This window comes from Artemia sp. Qi Xiang Cuo, chromosome 17 (assembly GCF_049724085.1).
Source record: "Artemia sp. Qi Xiang Cuo chromosome 17, ASM4972408v1, whole genome shotgun sequence".
NCBI lineage: Eukaryota > Metazoa > Arthropoda > Branchiopoda > Anostraca > Artemiidae > Artemia > Artemia sp. Qi Xiang Cuo.
In genome coordinates this window covers 61,592,990-61,617,286 of record NC_142810.1, presented here as the reverse complement: position 1 = coordinate 61,617,286, position 24,297 = coordinate 61,592,990, and the positions used below count along the sequence as shown (strand labels likewise).

The following is a 24,297-nucleotide window of genomic DNA, read 5'->3' as shown; positions in this document are numbered from 1 at the left end:
AGATCTGGTTTGGAAATAAATCGACTTGAAAGACGGGCTGATTGCCCTCCAATCTCTTTTTACTCTTAGAAAGGACACTAGAACTTTTAATTTTTAGTCGAATAGCTAGAAATGATATTTCTAGCTATTATAGAGTGGTGCTACCTATGATATTGCTTATATGCCTTTTTGAAAACCTGCATGTCTACAGTTTTTTTGTTTAGTTAGAACCCCCCCCCTAAACACTTCTTATAAGTTTCACCTTAATACTCTTAGCGTCATTAGTTACAGTAACTGTAGTTATAGTAGTAAAAATATACACAAAGTGCCTTCTGGCTAATTCAAAATCTCCTACAACTTAGTCTAAAAGATCTAAATAATATACGTTGTTCTTGAAATATTGCTTTGTCACCTTTTTGAAAGTTCACATGGTCATAGTTTGTTTGAATTTAGCTCAACATCCGCCTAAATATTTCTTATATTTGATTACTGAAGACGTTGCTATATTCTCTTTGGACTATTGGCTACAAAATGGCTGTCTCACAATTTGATCGAATGTGTTTAGGGACAAGAGGATATCAGGGAGAGGGTGGTCTATTTTCTCTCGATCATGCTTGACTCTTAAAATGGAACTAGAACTATGCATTTCCAATAAAATGAGCCTCCTTTAAAGTTCACAAGACCACCTCTTCATAAAAACCTTACACCCCCGGGGCGTAACTTAAAACCCTTATCCCTATACTTTTGGGGAGTTTTGTCAACCCCAAAGGTCATGTTATGAGATCTTTCGACTAACTTTGAACAAATGGCTATCTTAAAATTTCTATCGGATGCATAGGAGAGAAATATGACGTGGGGGGTGGTATAGCTGCCCTCAGATAAATTTGACTCTTAAAAATGCCTTTCAACTTGCGATTTCCAATCCAATGAGCCCCCTCCAAAGTTTGTACGAAAACCGTTTCCATAAGAACCTTAAATGCCCTTGCGGCATACCTTACAACTCTTGCCCTGAACACTGTGAGGGGGTTATCATCCTCAAAGACATAATTTATGGAATTTTAAACTACGTCAGGCAAAATAACTATGTCGAAATTTTTACTGGAAGTGTTTGGGGAAATGATGGGCGTGGGGGGGGGGGGAGGGTGGTTGCCCTCCAATCAAGGTTAGACAACCTGGTGGTTGCCTTTTCATAGGCAGCGCAATAGCACTGCCTAAGTAAAGAACAATGTTGGCACAATGTATTATTTTTTTTTTTTCTTTTTCCATACCAGGGCACTTCTTGTCGAAGGAAACTTCGAAAAGGGCTCATTGATTGGAAATTGTAGTGGCTTGTGTCCTTTTTAATTGTCGAAAGGGATTGGCAGGCAGCTAACACCCCTTGCACGCCCACCATTTCCCCAAACACATCCAATCCAAATTTTGAGATAGCATTTTGTTCAGCGTAGTTAATTTCCAGATAGAAAATATGTTTTTGAGGAGGTCACTCCCCCACAACCCTCAGGGTAAGGGTTTTAAGTTATGTCTGGGGGCATATAAGAACGATGTTGGCACAATATATTATTATTATTTTTTTTCCTTTAGACCAAGGTACTTCGTATCGAAGAAGTTGTCGTAGAAACTTCGAAAAGTGCTTGGCAACTAAAACCCCTCTCACGCCAACCTTGTCCCCAAGCACATCCAATCAAAATTTTAAGATATCCATTTTATTCAACATACTTGGAAGTTTTGGAAATTAGGTCTTTGAGGATGAGAACCCTCCCACGGCCCTCAGGGCAAGGGTTGTAAGTTATGCTCTGGGGGAATATAAGGTTTTTTATAGAACGCGTTGTCGAAGAAACTTCAAAAAGGGCCCATTCGATTGGAAACTGAAATGGCTAGGGCCCTTTTTAATAGTCGAAAGTGATTGGAAGGCAACTAACACCTCTTCCATGCCCACCATTACCCCAGACACATCCAATAAAAATTTTGAGATAGCCATTGGGTTCCACGCAGTTTAAAGTTCAGGAAATTATGCCTTTGAGTAGGACACTTCCCCCACAGTCTTCAGGTAAAGGGTTATAAGTTATGCCCTGGGGGCATATAAGGTTTTTATTGAAATCTTTGTCGTAGAAACTTGAAAAGTGCTCATTCGATTGGAAATTCAAACGGCTAGTGCCCTGTTTAATAGTCAAAAGTAATTTGAGGGCAGCTAACCCCCCTCTCACGGCCTCTTATTCCCCAAACATATACAATCAAAATGTTCATATTGCCATTTTGTTCAACGTAGTTGAAAGTTGTGGAGATTAGGTCTCTAAGGATGACAACCCCCCCCCCCCCACAACTCTATTCAAAAAGGGCTCATTCAATTGGAAATTGAAAGAGCTAGTGCCCTTTTTAATAGTCGAAAGTGATTGAAGGGCAACTAACTCTCCTGCTCACCCCCACCATTTTCCCAGACACATCCAATCAAAATTTTGAAATATCCATTAAGTTCAACGTAGTTGAAAGTTCTGGAAAATAGGTCTTTTAGGACGAAAACCCCCTCAGAGTCAGTACATGGGTTGTAAGTTATGCCCTGGACGCATATAAGGTTTATATAGAAAGTTGTTGTAGAAATTTCAAAAAGGGCTCATTTGATTGGAAATCGAAATTGCCCTTTTTAATAGTCGAAAGTGAGTGGAGAGTAATTAACCCCCCTCTCACGCTAACCATTTCCCCAAAAACATTCAATCAAAAATTAGAGATGGCCATTTTGTTCAACATAGTTGAAAGTTCAGGAAAATGTGCATTTAAGGATGACAAACCCCTCAGAACCCCCAGGGCAAAGGTTGTAAGTTATGCCCAGGGGGCATATAAAGTTTTATAGATAGAGTTGTCGTAAAAACTTCAAAAGGATCTCATTCAATCGGAAATTGAGAGGGCTAGTGCCCATTTTAATAGTAGAAAGTGATTGGAGGGTAACTACCCCCCCCTCTCACGCCCCCGCGGGGAGTGTAAGTACCGCTGGCCACACTTAGTGGAGGCAAAAATGGCGCACAGGGGTTGCTATGCCACGTACTGGAGGGGAGATCTCTCGTCGGCTCAAACTAGTGGGATTTCCGCGGTTACTCCAACGGTTCCGTATCTACTAGCGCGATCGGATGGTCCAGGGCCACTTTTAAAAGCCGAGGGTTACCGATAAGATTTCTAACTATCTCTTTAGACTCAACCTAGGCTTAAAAGTTAAAAGAGTACATAGTATAAAAAAATCTTACTGTATTCATGTCACGTTATACAAGAACTCAAAACGGAACTAAAGGTAAAAATCTTACAATAAACCAATACACTTTAAGACACTTTAAGATGAATGGCCGAATCAAATCAGACTCCCAGCATCCTTTGAAGCTTTTTAAAACTCTAAATTTAAGCTGTATGAGTCATCGCTCAACTGGCTTTTTCAACCACTCCCTAAATAGGGAATTCTTCAAACATCGTAATAAAAACTTTTCTGGGGGTTTAGATATTCAACATAAATAAAGTTAAATTTATAAAAAGGCATTTTTCTGAAACAAAAGGGGCCAAAAATCCCAACACCCACCATTCCCCCAAACACATCCAATCAAAATTTTCAGATATCCAATTTGTTCAATGTAGTAGAAAGTTTTGGAAATTAGGTCTTGAAGGATGACAGCCCCCCCCCCAGTCCTCAGGGCAAGGGTTGTAAGTTATGCCCTGGGAGCATATAAGGTAGCGTTATCGTAGAAACTTCAAAATGGCACATTTGATTTGAAATTGAAAGGGCTAGTGCCTTTTTTACCAGTTGAAAGTGATTAGAGACCGACTAACGCCCCTCTCACGCCCACCATTTCCCCAAACACATCCATTCAAAATTTTGAGATAGCTATTTTGTTTAGTGTAATTGAAAGTTCTGGAAATTAGGTCTTAGAGGATGACAATCACCCTAACAGCCCTTTTGGGTAAGGGTTGTAATTTATAAAATAAAAGTTCAAAATAGGGAAAAAATCTTTTTTAATAGACAGTGTAGAGAAATTCACAAAAATACCAGATATTTCAGACACATATATAGTGACCGTCATCAGTAGTAAAACTAAGTAGTAAAACACTTAGTTTTACTACTGATGACGGTCACTGTATATGTGTCCGAAATATCTGGTATTTTTGTGAATTTCTATACACTGTCTATTAAAAAGGATTTTATCCCTATTTTGAAGTTTTATTTTAACGTAATGGAAAGGCAGTGTGGTCTCCGAAATTATCTACGATGTAATTTATGCCCTTGGGGCATCTAAGGTGTTTATAGAAAGCGTGGTCGTAGAAACTCAAAAAGGGCTCATTCGATTGGAAATCGAAAGGCCTAGTGCCCTTTGTAATAGTCGAAAGTGATTGGAAGGCTTGAATAGTAAAGATCGATGTGGGTATAATGTATTATTTTTGTTCTTGTTTTTGTTTAGACCAGGGAACTTCGTATCGAAGGAGTTGTCATAGGAACTTCGAAAAGGGCTCATTCGATTAAAAATAAAAAGGACTGATGCCCTTTTTAATATTTGAATGTAATTGCAGGGCAAGTAATCCCCCTACCACGCCCACCCACCCATTTTTCCATTATGTTTAAAAACTAAATTTTGCCTTAAGATTAAATCAAAATACACTGCGTTAGTGCTATTTGCCAATAAGGCATCTCAGCAGTATCCCAAGAACGACTGAGGGTACTATGTTCGAACTTTCAGGGCTACTTCTCCTCTTATAATTTAACCAAATCAAAGTAGCGTTAGTGTATCCAAGCTATCAAAGAAAGTAAACAGATTTTTTGCGAAAGGTATCAAGTTTTCCAATTCAGGTCAACTAGAGGAGGTATGAAACAAAATTAAACACTACTATTTGTGTCCAGATTTTTGAAAGGGTGTATGTTTTTAGAAAATTCTGAAAACATTTCTTCAGCATAGAAATAACAGGCCAAACTCTAAATTCTTAAAAAAAGATTTAAAGTGTTATTATCTTGTTCCCTGAAAAGGATATGTAAATATAAAATAAAGAGAAATTAATTAAAAAGAACTTTTTCCACAAAATAATTTTTTTAAATAAAAGTAAAGAATCCATTAAACAAAAATGAGCAAAAATAAAATCAAATAATCTACCAAGCGTGAAACTACCACAAATCATGGTTGAATATGTCAAGGTTGGGCTTCACTTCAATTTGTCAAAGTCCAAAATAGTTCTTTTCAACTGGAAGAGTCCTACTCCCCCTTCAATAGTACTTGGGAGCTCAACGGTTCAGCCTGCTGATCATATAGTTTACTTAGGCCTCCCCATTGGGTCCTCTTTACGTCACACTAGATCTCTTCTCATTGAGCATCTTAACCGTCAAATTTCAGCATCTTAGGCCTCTGTTGTCACTTGCAAGTTCTGCTTCAATCGTCATCTATTAGCTAGCCTGCTCAATGCAATAGCCCTCCCCCATATATTGTACAGCGACCCATTTCGGAAAATATTTACAAAATCTGAAAAGTCAAAAATCTGTTCCCTGTTTTTCTATTTTGCAAAATATTTACTAAATCTACCACCTTGGCACAGAAATTCACCTATGGTTAAAATATACAAAATTGCAGACCCAGAAATAGCTATCTCTCGAGTTATTGGAAAACATAATTGAAAAGTAGCTGGTCATGAGCTAGGCCCACTTCTAGTGCAATAACTTTGTCTGTTGTTGATTTTTTTTTATATAATTTTAATGTTGATGTTGTATGTCTGAATTTGCTTTGGCTTTGTTTGATTTTTTTCTTATTTTATCCTTAATTTATTTATAATTGACGTTCTTATTTGATCTTATTGGTTTTGTCAATATTTGTCTCATACTATTGTTTTCTTTTCTTCTTTTTTTCTTATATTTTGCTCTGTCCTTTTCATGTTTTTGTAGATGGGTTTTCAGTTAATAAATAAATAAATAAATTAATGCATGGCAAATATATAATATGGGCTATATAGTTGGGCAAGGTTAGAAAGATTAGGCTAAAATTGATTAGTGAGTGAACATAGCCTACCACTTGAGGCTTTTAGCTGTGTGCTTTCTAAATATAATATTTATATTTTGACACATATTCAGGATAGCAAAAATTTCACTGATTTGCAGTAGGATACAACTGAGATTCAGAATATCATCTGCATAGCACACAAACGACAGATTAGTAGATGCCAAAATTAAAGAGCAGGGGCATTGGTCTTGAGCCTCAAGGACATAATTATTCAAGAATTTGGGGAAAGAAACTGCACCTTGTCAAGTGCCCTTTAAGATGGGTATGTGCCTTTTCTTGGGAATTGGAGGCAAAGTTTAACTGGCGGAAGTTTCAGTTGAATGGATAACCGAGTATACATATCCCTAAGTGTACAAATTATATCCAGGTTCAGTCCACGCCTATCAGCTTTAAGAAGCATCAGTACAGCCCATTCCTTGTTTGAAGCCAAATTGGTGTGAGGGTGTATAACAAGTTACTTTGAGTTTGTCTCTAAAGTGAAGCTTGAAGAGCTTACAAAGAGAGGTTGCAACAGTGATGGGCCAAAACAAGGTACACTGGGGTACTGCTTTTCCCTTCTTAGGGATTGGAGTAAGGTCACTAATACAGAATGTTGAGGGCAAAGTGCATTGAGTGAATATCATCTGCATTAGCAGTGTGAGGTGCTGGGTTAAAAGCGGGTTTCCATTCATTAGATGCATAGCTCCCGCACAATCAAAACCGCTGGAAGGTTTCAATTTTAATTTTTGGGTTGCTTTGTCTATTGCTTGAGTTGTCATGGCGTAATGTGTTTTTGGTAAAGAAGCTAAGAAGGCATCTAAATATTTATCATACTGATCCTGAAGATGGGCATCAGGAAACAAAAACTCCGATTCAAAGTGAGCATACCCTTCATCATCAGGAATATCAGAGGGATGCACAGAGGGGGCGTGGTTACGGGACTGGGAAACCAATTTGAAGAGTAGTGTATGGTCATGTCTGGCTCTAGCAGAGTTCCGATTGACAAGCATCTTCCGATGAAAAGCGAGTTCCTTCGAAAATAGTCTTTGTGTACTGAGGCCTAGATCATTCACGATACCAGATCATGGTTTATCACAATCTTTCCACAGATTGAACAAAAATTTTGCTTTTCTCCATGATCTAACTAGATCAGGATTTGATGACCAACCCATGATGACTATTAAAGAAGGCACTAGCCCTTTCAATTACCAACCGACTGAGCCTTTTTCAAAGATTCTACGACAACAAATGGCCATCTTAGAATTTTTATCAGATGCGTTTCGGGAAATTACACGGTGTGTGTGTGCGGGGGGGGGATATTTGCCTTCTAATCACATTGACTCTTAAAAAGAGCACTATAACTTCTGATTACCAATCCAATGAGCCCTCTTTCAAGCTTATACAGCCACTATTTCTATAACAACCTTATATGCCCCCAGGGCGTAGCTTACAGCCCTTGACCTGAGGACTATATGGGGGGGGGTTATCCTCAAAGACAGAATTTCTGAACCTTTCAACTACACTGAACAAAATTGCTATCTAAAAAATTATGATTGACAATGTTTGGGGAAATGATTGGTGCATGGGGGAGGGGGGGAGGCTGGTTGATCTCCAATCACTTTTGACTGTTAAAAAAGCTAGTATAACTTCTGATGACCACTCAAATAAGGCCCCTCTGAGGTTTATACAACCAGCCTTTTTATAAAACACCTTATATCCCTCCACGGCATAACTTACGACCCTGGCTCTCAGGGTTGTGGGGGGAGGGTTTTCATTCTCAGAGTCATACTTTCCGGACCTTCAAACTATGCTGAACAAAATGGCCATCTAAAAATTTTGATTGGATGTGTTTGGGGAAGTGATTGACTTAGGGGTGGGGGAGCTGGTTGCCGTGCATGAGCTCTTTTTGAAGTTCCTATGACATTTCTTTCTATAAAAAGTGCCCTGGTCTAAATAAAAACAATATATTGTACCCACATCGCTCTTTACTTAAGCAGCACTTTGGCGCTGCCTATGATATTTTGTCTTGAGATTTCAATTAAGCAGCACTGGAAGTGCCAATTAGATCAGGTAAGCCCCCCCTAAAATTCAGCCTATGGGCGCCCATTGGAGACAGTAATGGTAACTGCCACCTACTGGAAGCAGGGCTTGGGGGGAACTGTAAAACTTATTCATATTAGAACAAATGACTTCAAGGGACGTATTTCCTCTTGTTGTTTGAATTTTAAGTAATTTTTTAATATTAAGACAGGCACAAATAGAGTTCATCTTGAGGTCATTTGCATCACATAGCAAAAAAAATTACTAGCATTTGGATACATGGATAAAACAAAGTCAATACTAGTCTGTAATTGCTGCATAAATTTACGTTTTTGGTCAATATTTTGGTTTGTTGCTACTACTTTTGCTACTATTATATTAAAAGGATGGGGAAGAACCTTTTACCTTAGACTAAGCTAGGGGATTTCATCATGCTCAGAGAGGTTAGGAGTGGAAATAAGCTTCGGCTGAAGGTTATTTTGAGCAAAGAACAAAATACCTCCCCTTTTTTCCAAGAGGGTGGTCAAAAGAGCAAAGCTTAATGAGCTTGGAGCATTTTTTATACTCCAACTCAGGGGTTTGTGCCTGAACCTCTGTTACAGCTATGATATAAATATTCTGAATTTCAGTGATACTTCTTAAAAAAAAGCACCTGGAATCCTAAACAGACTCTATTTGGCTTCTAACTGCACTTTTCTTCTTCTTCATTAGAAATCACTTGGACTCCATCATTTGGTGTCTTTCTGGCCTCCAAGTTGGTGGATTCTCCTCCATGTCATTAAATTTATATTCTTCCAAGGGGGGGGGGGGGAACTAAATTGGCTTTTTCATAAGGGCCAAACAAGGGAAGTGTAGGGTCCTTCTACCATTTCCCTGCAATTTAAGAGTAAACTCTGCAGGTACCTCTACGCCTCTTGCAACAGGACCCTTCTTCTGCTTGTCGACCCCTCTTCATTAAAAGGTTACAATACTTCCAAAGATATTACTCACTCAAAGAACATCTAGATTCATTAACACATCAATTGCCTCTCTGTAAAACTTCTTTTCAATGGAGCCTGGCAAGGGAGCATCCACAATCAGGTTAATATCTAGTGGACGTTTAAAATTTTGGGATAGGGTATGCAGTTTATAAATTCCAGGAGTACTTGCAGGGCATTCAAAAAGAAGGTGTTGCAAAGTTTCTTCAGTCAAGTTGCAGAGTCTACAATTTGGGTCACTATACTGCTTCCATCTGAATTCTTCTCTTCTCAGTATTACTGCTAAGCTTTTTATTTTAAAGTACCCCTGATTTATTTCAGGCTCTTTGAAAATTGGAGCCAAAGCAGGAGGAGGCTTTCTATAAGGATAGCGGTTTCTAATTGCATCTCTTAGTGCGATTGAATTATTTTGAGCAAGCTGTGGGTTGATTGACTTTGCAGTCTCTGCGGCAAGAATGTCCACTTTTTCGTTATAGTGGATGTCTACATGGCTAGGAATATGCTGGAAAGCCACTGCTATGTCAATCTTGTATAGAGAATCAAGCTGTTTGATACCCTTGAGTTTGGTTAGTTTTTCGAAGTTTTGGCTCTTGGCATTGGTAAATAGGAACTTGGGAAACTTAAACCGAGTAGCATACCAAGATATTTTTCAGAATGGGGTCAGGGTTAAAAGGTGGGTTTTTAGCACTATTTACATGTTTGGAGTAGGGACTATGACTCTTGAGGCTGGTTATATTTGACTTTGATATAGAGAAGTAGGGACTCCTGGGTGGGTGGGAGCAATGGCTTTTTGGGAGAAAGGGGCCATATCCTTTAAACCTGGGGCAATCTTATCTGATAATACTTGGGAGGGATATAAGACAGTGGTAACACTGGTAGGGTAGCCAGGGGGGGGATAAAGTGTAAGGGAAGGGTTAAAGGTTTCCTAGTGATCCAGGAATAAGTCAAATTTAGCAATGAGGAGCAGGCCAAAAGTAAACAGGAGCAGGGTAAACAAAAAGTAAACAGGGTTTGTTGGAATTTGTGTCGGTTCTTAGTTGCATTTTGTTATTACTTTTGACTACTATTCAGTTTTTCATCTAAAGCAGTAGCTTTTATCTTTACAAGTTATCTTTCACATGTTTGCCACAATTATTCTTTTTAATAAGTGTTTTTTTTTCAAGTTTCAAAGGGTACATGAGGAGAGGTTGAAGTTGTTTGGAAAAACCTCTTTTTCGGAAGAGGTTTAAGGCCAAATAAAACAGAACCTACGGTATGCGAATCCTTTCAAATTCAAAATATAATGAACTATTTTTGAAGAAAACGAATATTTTGTTTGAAATTTGAGGTTAAAAAGATGTCAACAATATCTGATTTTCCTCTTTTTGTTGCTGAACTCAAAGCATTATCGGCACCAGGTCCCTCCTTTTTGTTAATTTTCTAGTCAGATTATAATGTTTCCCTTAACTGTTAGGCTATTCACTTTTTTAAATCATCTTGAATTATAGCCTGTTTTATCCACACTTATAATTGTAAAGTAGAATTTTACCTAACCAACTCAGTCAAACCTGAATTTCATATAGTTGAAACTACAGAAATCTATTTGAACTAAGAATCCTGTGATTTAGTCAACCACAAGATTCAGTTTATAGAGAAATAGGCTATACTAGGCCATACCAGGAACCATCAGGGGTGAGGTTGGCATTGTTGGAAAAGCAACCATGATTTTTGGAAATAGCATTCCATTGGTCAACTACAATTTATTTACCAAGAGTTTATTTGCTAATAGGCCACCAAATTTTGATTATTAGGAATAGTAGGTTAAGATACTCAGTAGCTTAGTTAGAGAGCTAATCCCCACTTGAACATTTAAATCAATGTAAATTCTATTTTCACCTAGGCTATACCACCTAGGAAATTTGGTCAATATATACCAAATCATATTATTGAGTTAGGCCTAGGAATATAGTTAATACACTAGTCGATGCCTTTTTTTAAGCTGTTTCCAAATATGATGACAATTTCTTTCTTTAATTGGTTTCCGAGCCCCCCCCTTGATAAATGCTTCTCCTAACCTAAACCTGCTGGGAGATATATAGGGGGGGGGGGCTGTAACTAATCTACGATAGAAATTGTTATTATATTCGTAATCAGCATAAAAAAAGGCATCAAATGGTTTATTCACTTTTGTCCTAACTCAATAATATGATTTCGTATATATTGACCAGAAATTTACCTTTTTACCATTAGATAATATTATTAATCTGACAGATCAGAGAAAAATACCTTAAAAATTACCTTAAACTATTGTTTAGAGCCAAATAGAGATTTCTTTTCTTGTTATGCTGGTAAATATTAAGCAGTTCACATAAATGTCTTAAAAATAGAGTGAACATACCACTTGATACCTTTATTTATGCTCTTTTTGAATATAATAGGCCTAATTGTTATACTCAAAAATCAATTTTAACCTGATCTTTCTAACCTTGCCCAAATATATAGCCCATATTATATATTTGCCATGCATATTGGTTCTGAATTTAATATTGACAATCTTATAATAAACAGTTAATATTGACATTAAAAGAGGTAAAGAAGCTGTATTTAAAATAAGAGAAAAAGGTATCATCCTTGAGGGTTTGCAAAGGGCTTAAAATTGAATTAGTAAGTAAAGCAAATATTATATTTAGAAAGCACACAGCTAAAGGCCTCAAATGGTAGGCTATGTTCACTCACTAATCAATTTTAGCCTAATCTTTCTAACCTTGCCCAACTATATAGCCCATATTATATATTTGCCATGCATTAATTTATTTATTTATTTATTAACTGAAAACCCATCTACAAAAACATGAAAAGGACAGAGCAAAATATAAGAAAAAAAAAAGAAAAGAAAACAATAGTATGAGACAAATATTGACAAAACCAATAAGATCAAATAAGAACGTCAATTATAAATAAATTAAGGATAAAATAGGAACAAAATCAAACAAAGCAAAAGCAAATTCACACATACAACATCAACATTAAAATTATATATAAAAAAAAATAATCAACAACAGACAAAGCTATTGCACTAGAAGTGGGCCTAGCTCATGACCAGCTACTTTTCTATTATGCTTTCCAATAACTTGAGAGATAGCTATTTCTGGGTTTGCAATTTTGTATATTTTAACTATAGATCAATTTCTGTGCCAAGGTGGTAGACTTAGTAAATATTTTACAAAATGGAAAAACAGGAAACAGATTTTTGACTTTTCAGATTTTGTAAATATTTTCCAAAATGGGGCAATGAACAATATATGGGGGAGGGCTACTGCATTGAACAGGCTAGCTAAGAGATGACAATTGAAGCAGAACTTGCAAGTGACAGTAGGCCTAGAGGCGTAAGATGCTGAAATTTGACGGTTAAGATGCTCAATGAGAAGAGATCTAGTGTGACGTAAGAGGACCCAATGGGGAGGCCTAACTATACTATATGATAAGCAGGCTGAACCGTTGAGCTCCCAAGTGCAATTGAAGGGGGAGTAGGACTCTTCCAGTTGAAAAGAACTATTTTGGATTTTGTCAAATTGAACTGAAGGCCAACCTTGACATATTCATCTTGAAGGATAGCAAAAATTTCACTGATTTGCAGTAGCATACAACTGAGATTCAGAATATTATCTGCATAGCACGCAAACGACAGATTAGTAGATGCCAAACTTAAAGAGCAGGGGCATTGGTCTTGAGCCTGAAAGACATAATTATTGAAAAAATGGGGGGGAAGAAACTGCACCTTGTCAAGCGCCCTTTAAGATGGGTATGAGCCTTTTCTTGGGAATCGGAGGCAAAGTTTTATCTGGCAGAAGTTTCAGTTGAATGGATAACCGAGTATACATATCCCTAAGTGTACAAATTATATCCAGGTTCAGTCCATGCCTACCAGCTTTAAGAAGCATTGCAGAGGGAATGAGTGAGTCAAATGCACGCCTTACATCATGGCCAGCAAGAACTAGACTTTCTTCCACAGAATTGACATCAATAAGAGTGTTTGCTACTACAGTGAGAGCATCGTCACAGCCCATTCCTTGTTTGAAGCCAAATTGGTGTGAGGGTGTATAACAAGTTACTTTGAGTTTGTCTCTAAAGTGAAGCTTGAAGAGCTTACAAAGAAAGGTTGCAACAGTGATGGGCCAAAACAAGGTACACTGGGGTACTGCTTTTCCCTTCTTAGGGATTGGAGTAAGGTCACTAATACAGAATGTTGAGGGCACAGTGCATTGAGTGAATATCTTCTGCATTATCAGTGTGAGGTGTTGGGTTAAAAGAGGGCTTCTGTTCTTTAGATGCATAGCTCCCACACAATCAAAGCCACTCGAAGGTTTCCACTTTAATTTTTGGGTTGCTTTGTCTATTGCTTGAGTTGTCATGGTGTAATGTGTTTTTGGCAAAGAAGCTAAGAAGGCATCTAAATCTTTATCATACTGATCCTGAAGATGGGGATCAGGAAACGAAAACTCTGATTCAAAGTGAGCATACCATTCATCATCAGGAATATCAGAGGAATGCACAGAGGGGGCGTGGTTACGTGACTGGGAAACCAATTTGAAGAGTAGTGTATGGTCATGTCTGGCTCTAGCAGAGTTCCTATTGACAAGCATCTTTGGATGAAAAGCAAGAGCCTTTGAAAATAGTCTTTTTGTACTGAGGCGTAGATTATTCACAATACCAGATCATGGTTTATTGCAATCTTTTCACAGATTGAACCAAAATTTTGCTTTTCTCCATGATCTAACTAGATCAGGATTTGATGACCAACCTATGATAATACCTTTACAATTTCTTTGGAAAGGAACTGCTTGGCTCTTGGCAAAACAAAGGGCATTGCAAATCTTAGCAGAATACATGTCCAGGCTAAGGAGTGTTTCTTTTTTGATAAATCTGTAGAAGATGAAATGGTACTCAAATTTTATTTAGGATAAAATCCAAAGAAGACTCGAAAAGTTCACTATTAATTCTTGACCAATCACGCAAAAGTGGAGGTATTCAAGGATTAGTTTGGTGTGTATGTTGGGGTGGTGTGTGAATAATAATGGAAGATGAAATGGGAAAATGGTCTGATAGATGGTATTCACTCAAAACAGAAACTTTTTCTGTCTCAAGGTTGCAAGATATCACAATGTGATCCAGATTAGATGTATGAGATGAAATATGAATGTAAGTAAAATTGGGATCCTTATGAACCACTCTAACCTGATCACCAAATATACCCCTAATGAGGATTGTTTGCGGCAATTCTTGAGTTTCCCTTTCCATTAAATTACAATTAAAATCTCCAGCTACTACACACAATATAGCAAAACAATGCTTGGATTCATCACAACAATAATCAGTAGGTAAATAAATGTTAATAAATACACACCCTTCAACTGGGACAGCCAAGAAGTGATCACTTGTTTCAAAGAGGCTAAAGCAAAGGGAAACACATACAAAAGTCCCAAGGCCCCCTGACGGCCTGCCTCTATTCTTATGCTGTTGAGCAGGTACATATTAAGACAAAGACTCCTGCAGCTTAAGTAAATTTACACTATACTTAGTTAGGAAATGTTCTTGTATAAAAATTACATTATAATTTGCACAAAAACCATTAAGCACAGGAAGTCTATTTGCAAAAGAGCTGTTGATGTTCCAGGATAGAAACCAAACTGATGAGCTCATGGATTCACTGCCTTGTGATTTTTAGGACAACTAACATTGTAGCATGTGTGCCCAGGAGCTTTGTAATCTACACAGAAAGGGCTCTTCTTGCAGGGAGAGTCAGAGCTTGAATTGTGGTCACTGGCACCACATTTAGAGCAGATAGCACTGTTTAAACAATTCGCAGCTACGTGGCAATTAAAACAGCAATGAGGCATGAAAACAAATTCTTGAACCAATAGTCTCTCATATCCTATTTTCAGGGAGTCCCTTAGAAATTGATCTTGGTCAGCACAAGTTTGGAAATAAACTTTGAACGCACAAGACTTTCTGCATTGTCTAATTTTGCTACACTTGGGAATTAAGTCTTTAAGTGTTGTGTTATTTAAATCCCCTGGAACTTGCTTCAGAACGGTAATGAAGAGTGGTTCTTTGACAGAGAGATTCAGACTGGGATCAGAACGTTTTACAGTATCGGCTATTTGATTTGCAGCTTTTTTGATGAGACAACGAGCTTCCATTCATCTTTTTGACGCCTGAGTTTGCATATATCACCACCAGAGGTAGGGCATAGAGTGTCTATAAACGCTTTACGCTCAGATGGATCTTTCAGGTCTTTTGGTGGATTTTTCAGAATCACTGCAAATAAAGGCTTGGAAGTCGGGTTTGGTTGGGAGGCTGAGGGGAGAGTGGCACTTGCTGAGGGACGAGTGACATTGATACTCAATTTTGTCATTGTCAATCCAATTTACAGGTAAGGTCAACAGTCTTACAATAAACAGGTAAGATTAACACTATCAGAGGTATAGAAGCTATGTCTATAATTAGAGAAAAGATATTATCTTTGAGGGTTTGTAAAGGGCTCAAAAATCAAATTTGTGAGCAAAGCAATTATTTTATCTAGAAAGAGCATAACTAAAGGCCTCAATTGGTATGTCCACTTTATTTGTAGGTCATTTATGTGAACTGCTCAATATTTACTGTTACAGTTTGTGATGACTTCTGCAGGTTGCCTGGTTGCTTGTTCCATCCCAGTAAAAATTTGGCTGCCTTCCAGTTTTACTGAAATTTCAGATGTAGCCACTCTATCTATGTTACAATCAATCAATCAATCAATTTATTCAATTAATAAACACAACAAAATACACTTCAATATAAACTCCCCCATAAGGCTCTATGGCCAGGAAAAAACAGGGGAGAATATATTTGAATATATTTCTGTAAATATTGAGCAGTTCATATAATTGATCTACAAATAAAGTTATAATATCCCATTTGTTATGCTCTCTCTGAATATAATAATCACTTTTCTTGCAAATCCAGTTTTAAGCTTTTTGGACCCTTGAGACTGATTTCTTTCTTTGTTTTTTTTTTGTATAAGAAGGGTTAAAACATTGGTTTCAATGTTTCTATTTTATTATAAAATCCATTTTGTTAAAGCCATTGAATCCACAAAGCATTGACTTGTCACAATTAAGTTGGATAAAAAAAAATTCAAAACAATTTCTCCATTTTTCCATCCACTATGTTTTTTTGTTGGCTTATTTTTTAACATAGCTTATACAATATTTATATATGATATTTTTTAACTTAGCTTATAGGTGAAACAGCAGTTTTTATTTAGCCTAACAGAATAAGAAGAAAACATGAAAATAATAAGGTGGAATTGTTTTGAATTTTTTTTATTCAACTTAATCTTTACAAAGCAATGTTTGGGAATTATACAACTTTAACAAAATGGATTTATACTGAAATAGTAAGTTTGAAACAAATGTTTTAACTTATTTTTATATCCAAAGAATATAGAAAGAAACTATTATCTTCAAGGATAAGAAGAAAACATGAACATAATAACATAATAAGGTAGAATTGTTTGATTTTTTTTTATTCAACTTAATCTTAACAAATCAATGTTTGGGAATTACACAACTTTAAAAAATGGATTTATAATGAAATAGTGAGTTTGAAACAAATGTTTTAGCTTATTTTTTATATCCAAGGAATATAGAAAGAAATTTTATCTTCAAGAGTCCTAAAAGGGCTTAAAATTGAATTTACAAGTAAAACAAACATTATATTCAGAAAGAGCATAAGAACTGGCATTGAATGGTATGTTCACTTTATTTGTAGGTCAATTATATGAACTGCACAATATTTACCTATGTCTCTTGACTATGCCTTTTGAGGGGCATGGCTACTCTGTCTTAAGCAATTACATTTTTCTTGGTGGTATTTTGTTACATTAAAAGTTTCTTCAAATATCCTCAAGTCATGTGGTGAAAGGAGAGCAGGAATAGTGTTTTTGGTACTAGCCTTGAATTGGGGCTGTTGACAAGGAGACATGTTAAGAAACAATTCTTAGTCTACTTCATAATGTGCAGAAACATTGAAGTTGATATATTTTGATGGTACTTTCATTGTGCTCCCTCCCTCAAAATGCAAATATGTAGCCCAAATTGTATTTTTCCACTGTATTTTTTCTCTCTTCAAATCATTGTTTTGATTCACTTTATGGGTTTGCAGGTTGAAGTAAGAGTGATGTATGAAAAAATGTATAGGAAATAGGTAATTTAGATGATTTGTTTGCATACTAGGGATAGGGATGTGGGTAAAGTGTAGTAGAGATGGCTTCAAAATATGTTAATTAATTTTTTTGCATATTATGAAGTAAGAATTGTTTTTAACATGTGACCTTCTCAATAGCCTGAATCTTGGCTTATACTGTGTTTTTAAATATAAATTTGTAATAAACTTTTTAATAAAATAAAAGTAGTAGGCCTACCATTATATTCCTTATTTTATGATCTTCCCAAATATCATGATCATCTTTCTGACAATAGGTCCCCCCAGTAATCCCAGAAGTAGCCATTCAGAATGTAGTTCTTCATTGTTTTATCTCATAATCCACCATGTCTGCATTGTGAAATGGTTTATGGCATTCTTGATGTGGTGAAACTTAGTCTGTCTAAGAATTACCATAGTATTCCAGATAGAACATTAACTAGATTTGTTGTGCAACATCTAAAAGGAAACATGCACATAAAACAAAAATTCTTGCATGTATTATGTTTTGTTCTTCTAAAACACTTCTTTCGATTAATTAACCCAGGAGGCAAGCAAGAAGGACCCAGGCCTTTTCTAATAAAAGTATCACAATCCCTATGTTATTAAGAATGGCTTATCTACCCTGTTGTTAGACTGAGAGCAGGCAAGACAAATTCTAAAATAAAAAGCTGATCTTACTGTTGCTTTTGTTTAGTTTAGTAGGCCTAAGATCTCTTGATAAGGTGCCCACCAGAAGACCAAAAACATCCAACAAGTTTAATCATGCAACTCAGTTATCTTTTTTTTAAACATTAGCCTCCCTGCCTAGAAATCCTTCTGGTATGAGCCTTGAGAGAAAATTGGTCAACAAATAATACAAAGATGTTTTTTGTTTTCTCATGTTGCAAAGGTTGTAAGAAATAAAAGTATCTTTCCTAGCCTTAATGTAATTTGTAGATCTTTAATCTACTTATTACTACCATTTTGTAAGTTTGCAAATAATTACTGTGCAGAAGTGAGGAACCAAAAAATAATTTACATGACCTAACTTGTGCTATCACTCCATTTCTTGGAGCTTCACTTATTTATCACAATTGTTTCCATGTAAGGTAGATATTCCTGTTTTATATATTAGCTGTAGCCTTCAGGAATATTTTAGACTACAGATCTAAAAGATACAAATATAGTTTTCCAATTATTTTTTATTTTGGTTGTTAAGAAAAACAGTGTCTGAAGTCAGACTGTTAACCCTAGGCAATAATTTTACATTTTGTTATGAATTCAGTGCTTGGATTAAAATTACTTTAAATTGCATTTGCCAGGAACAATGGGAACATTGCTAGGTAGGTGATGCAATTTAATGTTTTGATTTGTTGAAATATTCCTGTTCTAGTTCAAATCAGAACAGCTGCTTTTTTCCTATTCAGTTGTTTTGTTTTCAGATATCCAATTTTTATTTGTTGACAGAGAAAAGAACATAGTCAATATTGCTGTTATTTAACAGCCTTTTAAACGTTAACAGCATTTTGACAGATGAATCAAGCACTAGAGTGTTGTGCTGATACCTGCAATATTTGTATTAATAGGATTTAATGATCCAGGCTATCTACAAAATAAAGCAACACATAAGCAAGCATAAAGTAAGCATAAGCAAAAAGTAAGTACAAGCATTATATAAGCATAACCATGTGACGTAAGCACAAGCATAGCAGGATGTTGCAATACCAACTAAAATAAAAAAGGGATATGTCCCTTGTTGAGGCCAGAAACCCTTCATGTTTTAGACTGTCTTGATATGATGACTTGAGAAAAAGGCAAATCATATTTTGATAAAAAAAAAAAAAAAATGGAGTTAATATATGCTGTAAAAAATTTTTGCATGCTGCAGGGATTTTTGGGATTTCAAAGATAGACTTTAATCTCAGATGGTACTAACTGAGCTCTATACTAGTTTTTGCCTTTCCATAAATACTTGAATCGAGAAGTGGCCTATACCACTGGCATGCAGTAACATTATAGTTGTAATGAGATAGTCATTTCACAAATTTTCATAAGCAGGATCATGAGTACAAACAGCTCTATAGGATGACCTTGAGGAATGGTACAAGAAATTTATAGTTTAATAAACACTGCATTTCACTCTATTTTGTTTAATGGATAGTTATTCTGGGCTTTGTTTGTTTTGGTAGCAGTTTTTTGCACTGAATAATCTCTTCCTAGGTATGGTATCCATTATGGGCTGCCTTTCAATTAGGCTATAGCATAAATTTGTAGGTATGAATATATAATAAGTTTGTGGTAATAAGCTTTAGATTGCTTGTGTAGGATGTTGGCTCTCATAGGAGCACAAAACCAAGTGTGGAAAAGTGGGCAGTGATCAAGATGGACCCTTCATAGCCCAAGGCCTCCATTCAACTAGTTATTTCAGGGGCTTATTGCTGTCTGGTTCTAAGCTGGCTTAAGTTCCTTGTTCAGATTTAAGGAGGAGTTATTAGTCCCTGGCTTGCACTTTTGGACCCATTGCTTTCCTTGAGACTATACAAGTTTTATTTTCATAAAACAATATGCAAAACAGGATATGGGACATTACAATATTGAAAGACAACTGTTGTTTTAACATTTTGATTGATTCAGATATTTTAAACTAGATTTTCTAAGAGTTCCAGAAACTTGTCCTGTAGGGATAGCAAACATAGAATTAGGTGATATAGAGTTTATTTATTCATCTAGAAAACATGTAGTAGGCCTACAGACAGAGCAAAGGATGTATTACCCTTCAAACTCAAATATAAGCAGAAATGCTGAATCAAAGTGGGCAACTGCTCAGCCATGGCACCTGGGAAGCTTGCCCCCCCCCCGGGTCCGCTCTGGGTACAGAGTCATGGAGTAGGGCTCATGATGAACTGTAAGTTTCCTATATAGGAGCTTCAGACAAGGTGGTTATAATATTGTACTTTGTGTTTTGATCTGAAATTGTATTTCTTACTGGTTGCTGAAATTGTTTCTTACTGCTAACTACTGCTGCAACTGGATAAGAAAGCTATGAAGTATTGTTTAGGTTGGAATAGTATTAATATTCAAATTCTAATTGCTCACCTTATGATCTTATAGAATTGACTAATGGAAATAACAGAGACTCAGGTGAATTCTACAGAAGCAAATAGACAAGGTTCCAGGTAGAAATATGGTATTACTATTAGTGGACTTTAATGCCTTTAATTTTGTAGGAGTAATAATGTAATTATAACCAATAAAGTATTTGGTCATAAAATGAACCATGAGTTAACTTGACACTCATTTGATAGTATGATGGCCAACCTTATTAATTAATACCTTATTAATAACCTTGTTAATAGTTTTGTAAATTGAAAACTGGTCAGATCATTACAAGATACTAGGGTATATATGAGAGTGGTGGTATTTATGTTTACAATGGAGATTATCATCTAGTAGTGTCCATGGTTAATGTGAAGCTGAAATCTAGGAAGTGAGGTGATGTTGATGGACTTGATGACGAAAATTTGAGATGAAACTTTCAAGACCAATTTGGCATAGAACTGGGGATGTGATTGAATGGTTTTAGGAGAATAGTTTGCAAAGTAGCAAAGATGTCTTAGCAAGAAAAGCTGGAAATACAGCTAAGAATATTAATAAAAAAGGCTTTAAGCCTTGTAGAAGAGAAAAGGGGTTTGTACAAGAAGTTTTTTAGCTATAGGTTGAGAACAATGAAAGGAAATGTAGGGAATTAGAGAAGACACTAGATTGTAAATTGAGAAAACGTAAAATGGAGGTAAAGAATCTGATACTGACAGCATAAGTAGTAAGGTATTGTATTGACGTTCCAAGAAATTGAGAGAAAGAACAAGTTGTCAGTCTTGACTTGTCCCAGTAAAGATAGAAATAATAATAATGATAATAATTTATTTGTGCCGACCTATAAAAAAACAATAGAAAATCAGAGTAGGCTAATGGAAAAAGAAAACAAGGCGCATCAAAACCAAAGAATAAATCAACTTCTTGATTCAAACTTGCAGATAAGGTGTAAAAAAAAATTGCACAACAATTCCAGTGCCCTTTTCTTGGTACTTTCTTTCAGAGGATGGTACAGTGTCAATTGGATCCATTATATTTTGAGATCTTAGAACAAATGTGTTTCTTTCATGGAGTAAGTATTAAGTAAAAATTTCAAATATTTGCAGTAAACAGACTGAGGTTTTAGTTTCTCAGTCTAAATGAATTGATCCCATATTACCCACACATACAACAGGTGAGCAATTACAACCCTGTGTTGTGAAGCAGAGATCAATTTACTATGTCACCAAAGGCAGGAAAGAATAGCAAGATAAGTCTGTGAACTAAAATTAGAATTTTGGAAGCTGTGGTCATGACAGTTGTCAAGCATGGCTATTAAATGTGGCCACTTAAAACGTCTGTAAAATCTCCACCAAAGGATTTGTCAAAGGACAGTTTAAGGTGCTTGAAGGTGCTTGTTTATACCTAACAGTACACTATAGGAAAATAGTGTTTTAATCCAAGTTACAAGGGCCATAGTGAAAGAAAGATGGTTTGACCAAAGATTTTGTTATTTGGCTATCCATCTAGGGCAAAACAAAAAGTAGGTCATCCCAACTGGGGTGGGTAGTTGTCATCACAACAGATTTAAGGGAAATTGGAACATGCCTGAGTGCAACAAGTTGAGCTTTGAAGAGAAGCATATGGAGCTGTGTTGACCTCAGATTTCTTGGAGCTGAAATCAGTTGTTAGTAGTAGTGTAGAATTTACAAGGAAAATAATAGTTATACTTTTAACACATTACTTGCAATTTTTGCTGTGAGTAACAATTCCAGAACTTAGTTCAAGTAGGATCCATGCAGGAGAAGGAAAGATCTAAAAATGTAAAATCATTTCAGATTTGATTGGGAGCTTAGAAGTGAAATAACAAGAAAAACTGACAGTGATTGACATTTCTGATATTGCAAGTGACACTGCTAATTAGAATGATCAAAAATAAGCAAATGAAAAAGGCCTCATAGAGAAAAGAAAGGAAGCAAGTTTCTGGTCTGCAGCCTTTCTTAGATCTCTCTAGGTAAACAAGGACTAGGAGGGGAATTGAATTATTCAAATTAGGGGAGTGCACAGTTCCCTTTTTTATAAACTTGTCAGCGAAAATACAATGATACATTTTGAATGAAAGTGGAAAAAACAGAAATTTTTTTGGAAAATGCTGCACTAACTTGTAATATCTAGATTTTTCTGAGGACAATAAAACATAACTCTTTTTATAAATGACCTAGACATGTATTTACTTAAACACTTTCTGAGTTACAACCAACAGAACAGTTTTATGGGAAATTTTATTTGATAAAATCGTGGATTTAGATATGTCTATATCTCAGGTTGTGTACTGGATGACTCAAAGATAAAAGATTGTGCAGTTTTCCTATCTGGGATTAAAAGTCCCCTTTTCCATCCATGCAGAATCCATCCTCAAAAAGAAGAGTTTCAACAAAAAAATTGTAATTTTTCAGAATTAAAATTAAATTTGCAGTCACAAATGTGATTGTTCTGATAATTTGCTATTCTTTCTTGTAACCTTGATAGTATTTTGATCTTCATATGTGTTTTCATTTTCAGAAGAAACTTGGAAATATATTTTTGTTTTCAGTAAAGAACAAATGACACTGTCCTTCTAGAGGTGTTTAAGGGGGTGGTGTTGCGTTTCTTATTTGCAGTAGCTCTTTTTTTTTAAGCTTTTTATAGCATTATGAGTGTCTCTTTTGTTGTGGCTTGTTGTGGAACACACTGATCCAGATACAAATAGTTTCAAAAAACGTGTAAATGATACTCCAGCCTTTGGAGAGCTTAAGGGGGTTGGATAGCACCTTTTTTATGTGTGTTTTTTTCAGTTTGTTCTTTCTATTTCAATTTATGTTTGTTTTATGTTTCATTGTTTTATCCATCGTAATTGAATAATTTAAGATATTTTGAATAGGACATTTTCATAAATATTTTTTTGGGGCTTCGTGGGGGGGGATATTTTTTGGGGAGGGTAAAGAATCTATGAGATGGGGATTCAAAACACATTATGTTTTCCCTCGGCTATGATTCAATTATTAAAGAGTTTTGTTTTTCGCACTATTTTATTTTAGGGGAGGGGGGGGGGGATTTTTACTTATATAGGTAAAGTTATGATTTTCTTATTCCACTTTATAAAAAGTTGTCAGTAAGCATAAGACAGGGCAACATGTATTTCAAGTCAGAATAGGGCCATGTTAACACAAATTGGTAAACATTGACGTCAAATGACAACATTCTGGGAATTGTTTCAACATGAAATACAGCTAAACTTGTATGTGGAAACTTTGAGACCAGAATAATAAGCAATAGCCCACATCATAAGAAAAGGGAAAGAAAAGTTAAATCACAGATATTTTCTTGTTGCAGGAATTTTATATCAAAATATTAAAAAACAAATAAACTGAGCTTATACACTCTTTAACAAAGAGTATGGGTAACTTGTAAAAGTAGAAATTGGCGCTAGTGTTGACTAAATAAAACACCAACGCCATCTAGCCTTTGACTTCTTTGCATTTTTTAATCTTTTTGATTGTGCTTTCCCCAGAAACCAGGATCAGACAGTAATACAGTGATTTTGTTGGTTACAATAATTGCACTAATTTTATCATATTATTACACCAAAAAAGTACCAAGAAATGCCAAATGCTAGATGGAGCTGGTGACTTTATGCTTGACGCTAGGGTAAAGGCACCAATGATTTGACAGTTTTTAAAAAAAATCATATTATCTACTTTGGAACACCTAACTTAAAGACTCTTGGTTTGAAAATGGTCTCAGTATGCAGGAAAAATATCTAGGAGTGTTACTGTTTGATTAGAAGTTTGAAGTTTTATCAGAAAAGGATAGAAAACTCCGATTTTCTGAAATTGGACTGTTTTCACCTACAAATCCGACAGAACAAAAAAGTTACCTGTTTTCGACGTTTGGAACCCAAGTCAACATGTGTTGAAATACTTGGGGAATGCTTGTGGGTGGATCCTTGTGCATTCGACATGCCTATTCTTTTCACTTCATCTCTTCATTTCTCTTCAATT

The 24,297-nt window shown here is 35.9% G+C and overlaps 1 protein-coding gene across 1 annotated transcript in view; it reads left to right on the top strand.

Annotated features, from left to right (window-relative positions):
* The first annotated feature begins 10,250 nt into the window (after positions 1-10,250).
* Positions 10,251-24,297, top strand: part of CSN3 (COP9 signalosome subunit 3) — a 308,395-nt gene continuing 294,348 nt past the window's right edge. The window contains exon 1 of the mRNA XM_089102840.1: positions 10,251-10,380. Within this exon, the coding sequence (XP_088958966.1) occupies positions 10,320-10,380 (61 nt within the window). The 5' untranslated portion in view covers positions 10,251-10,319. The remainder of the gene's footprint in view (positions 10,381-24,297) is intronic.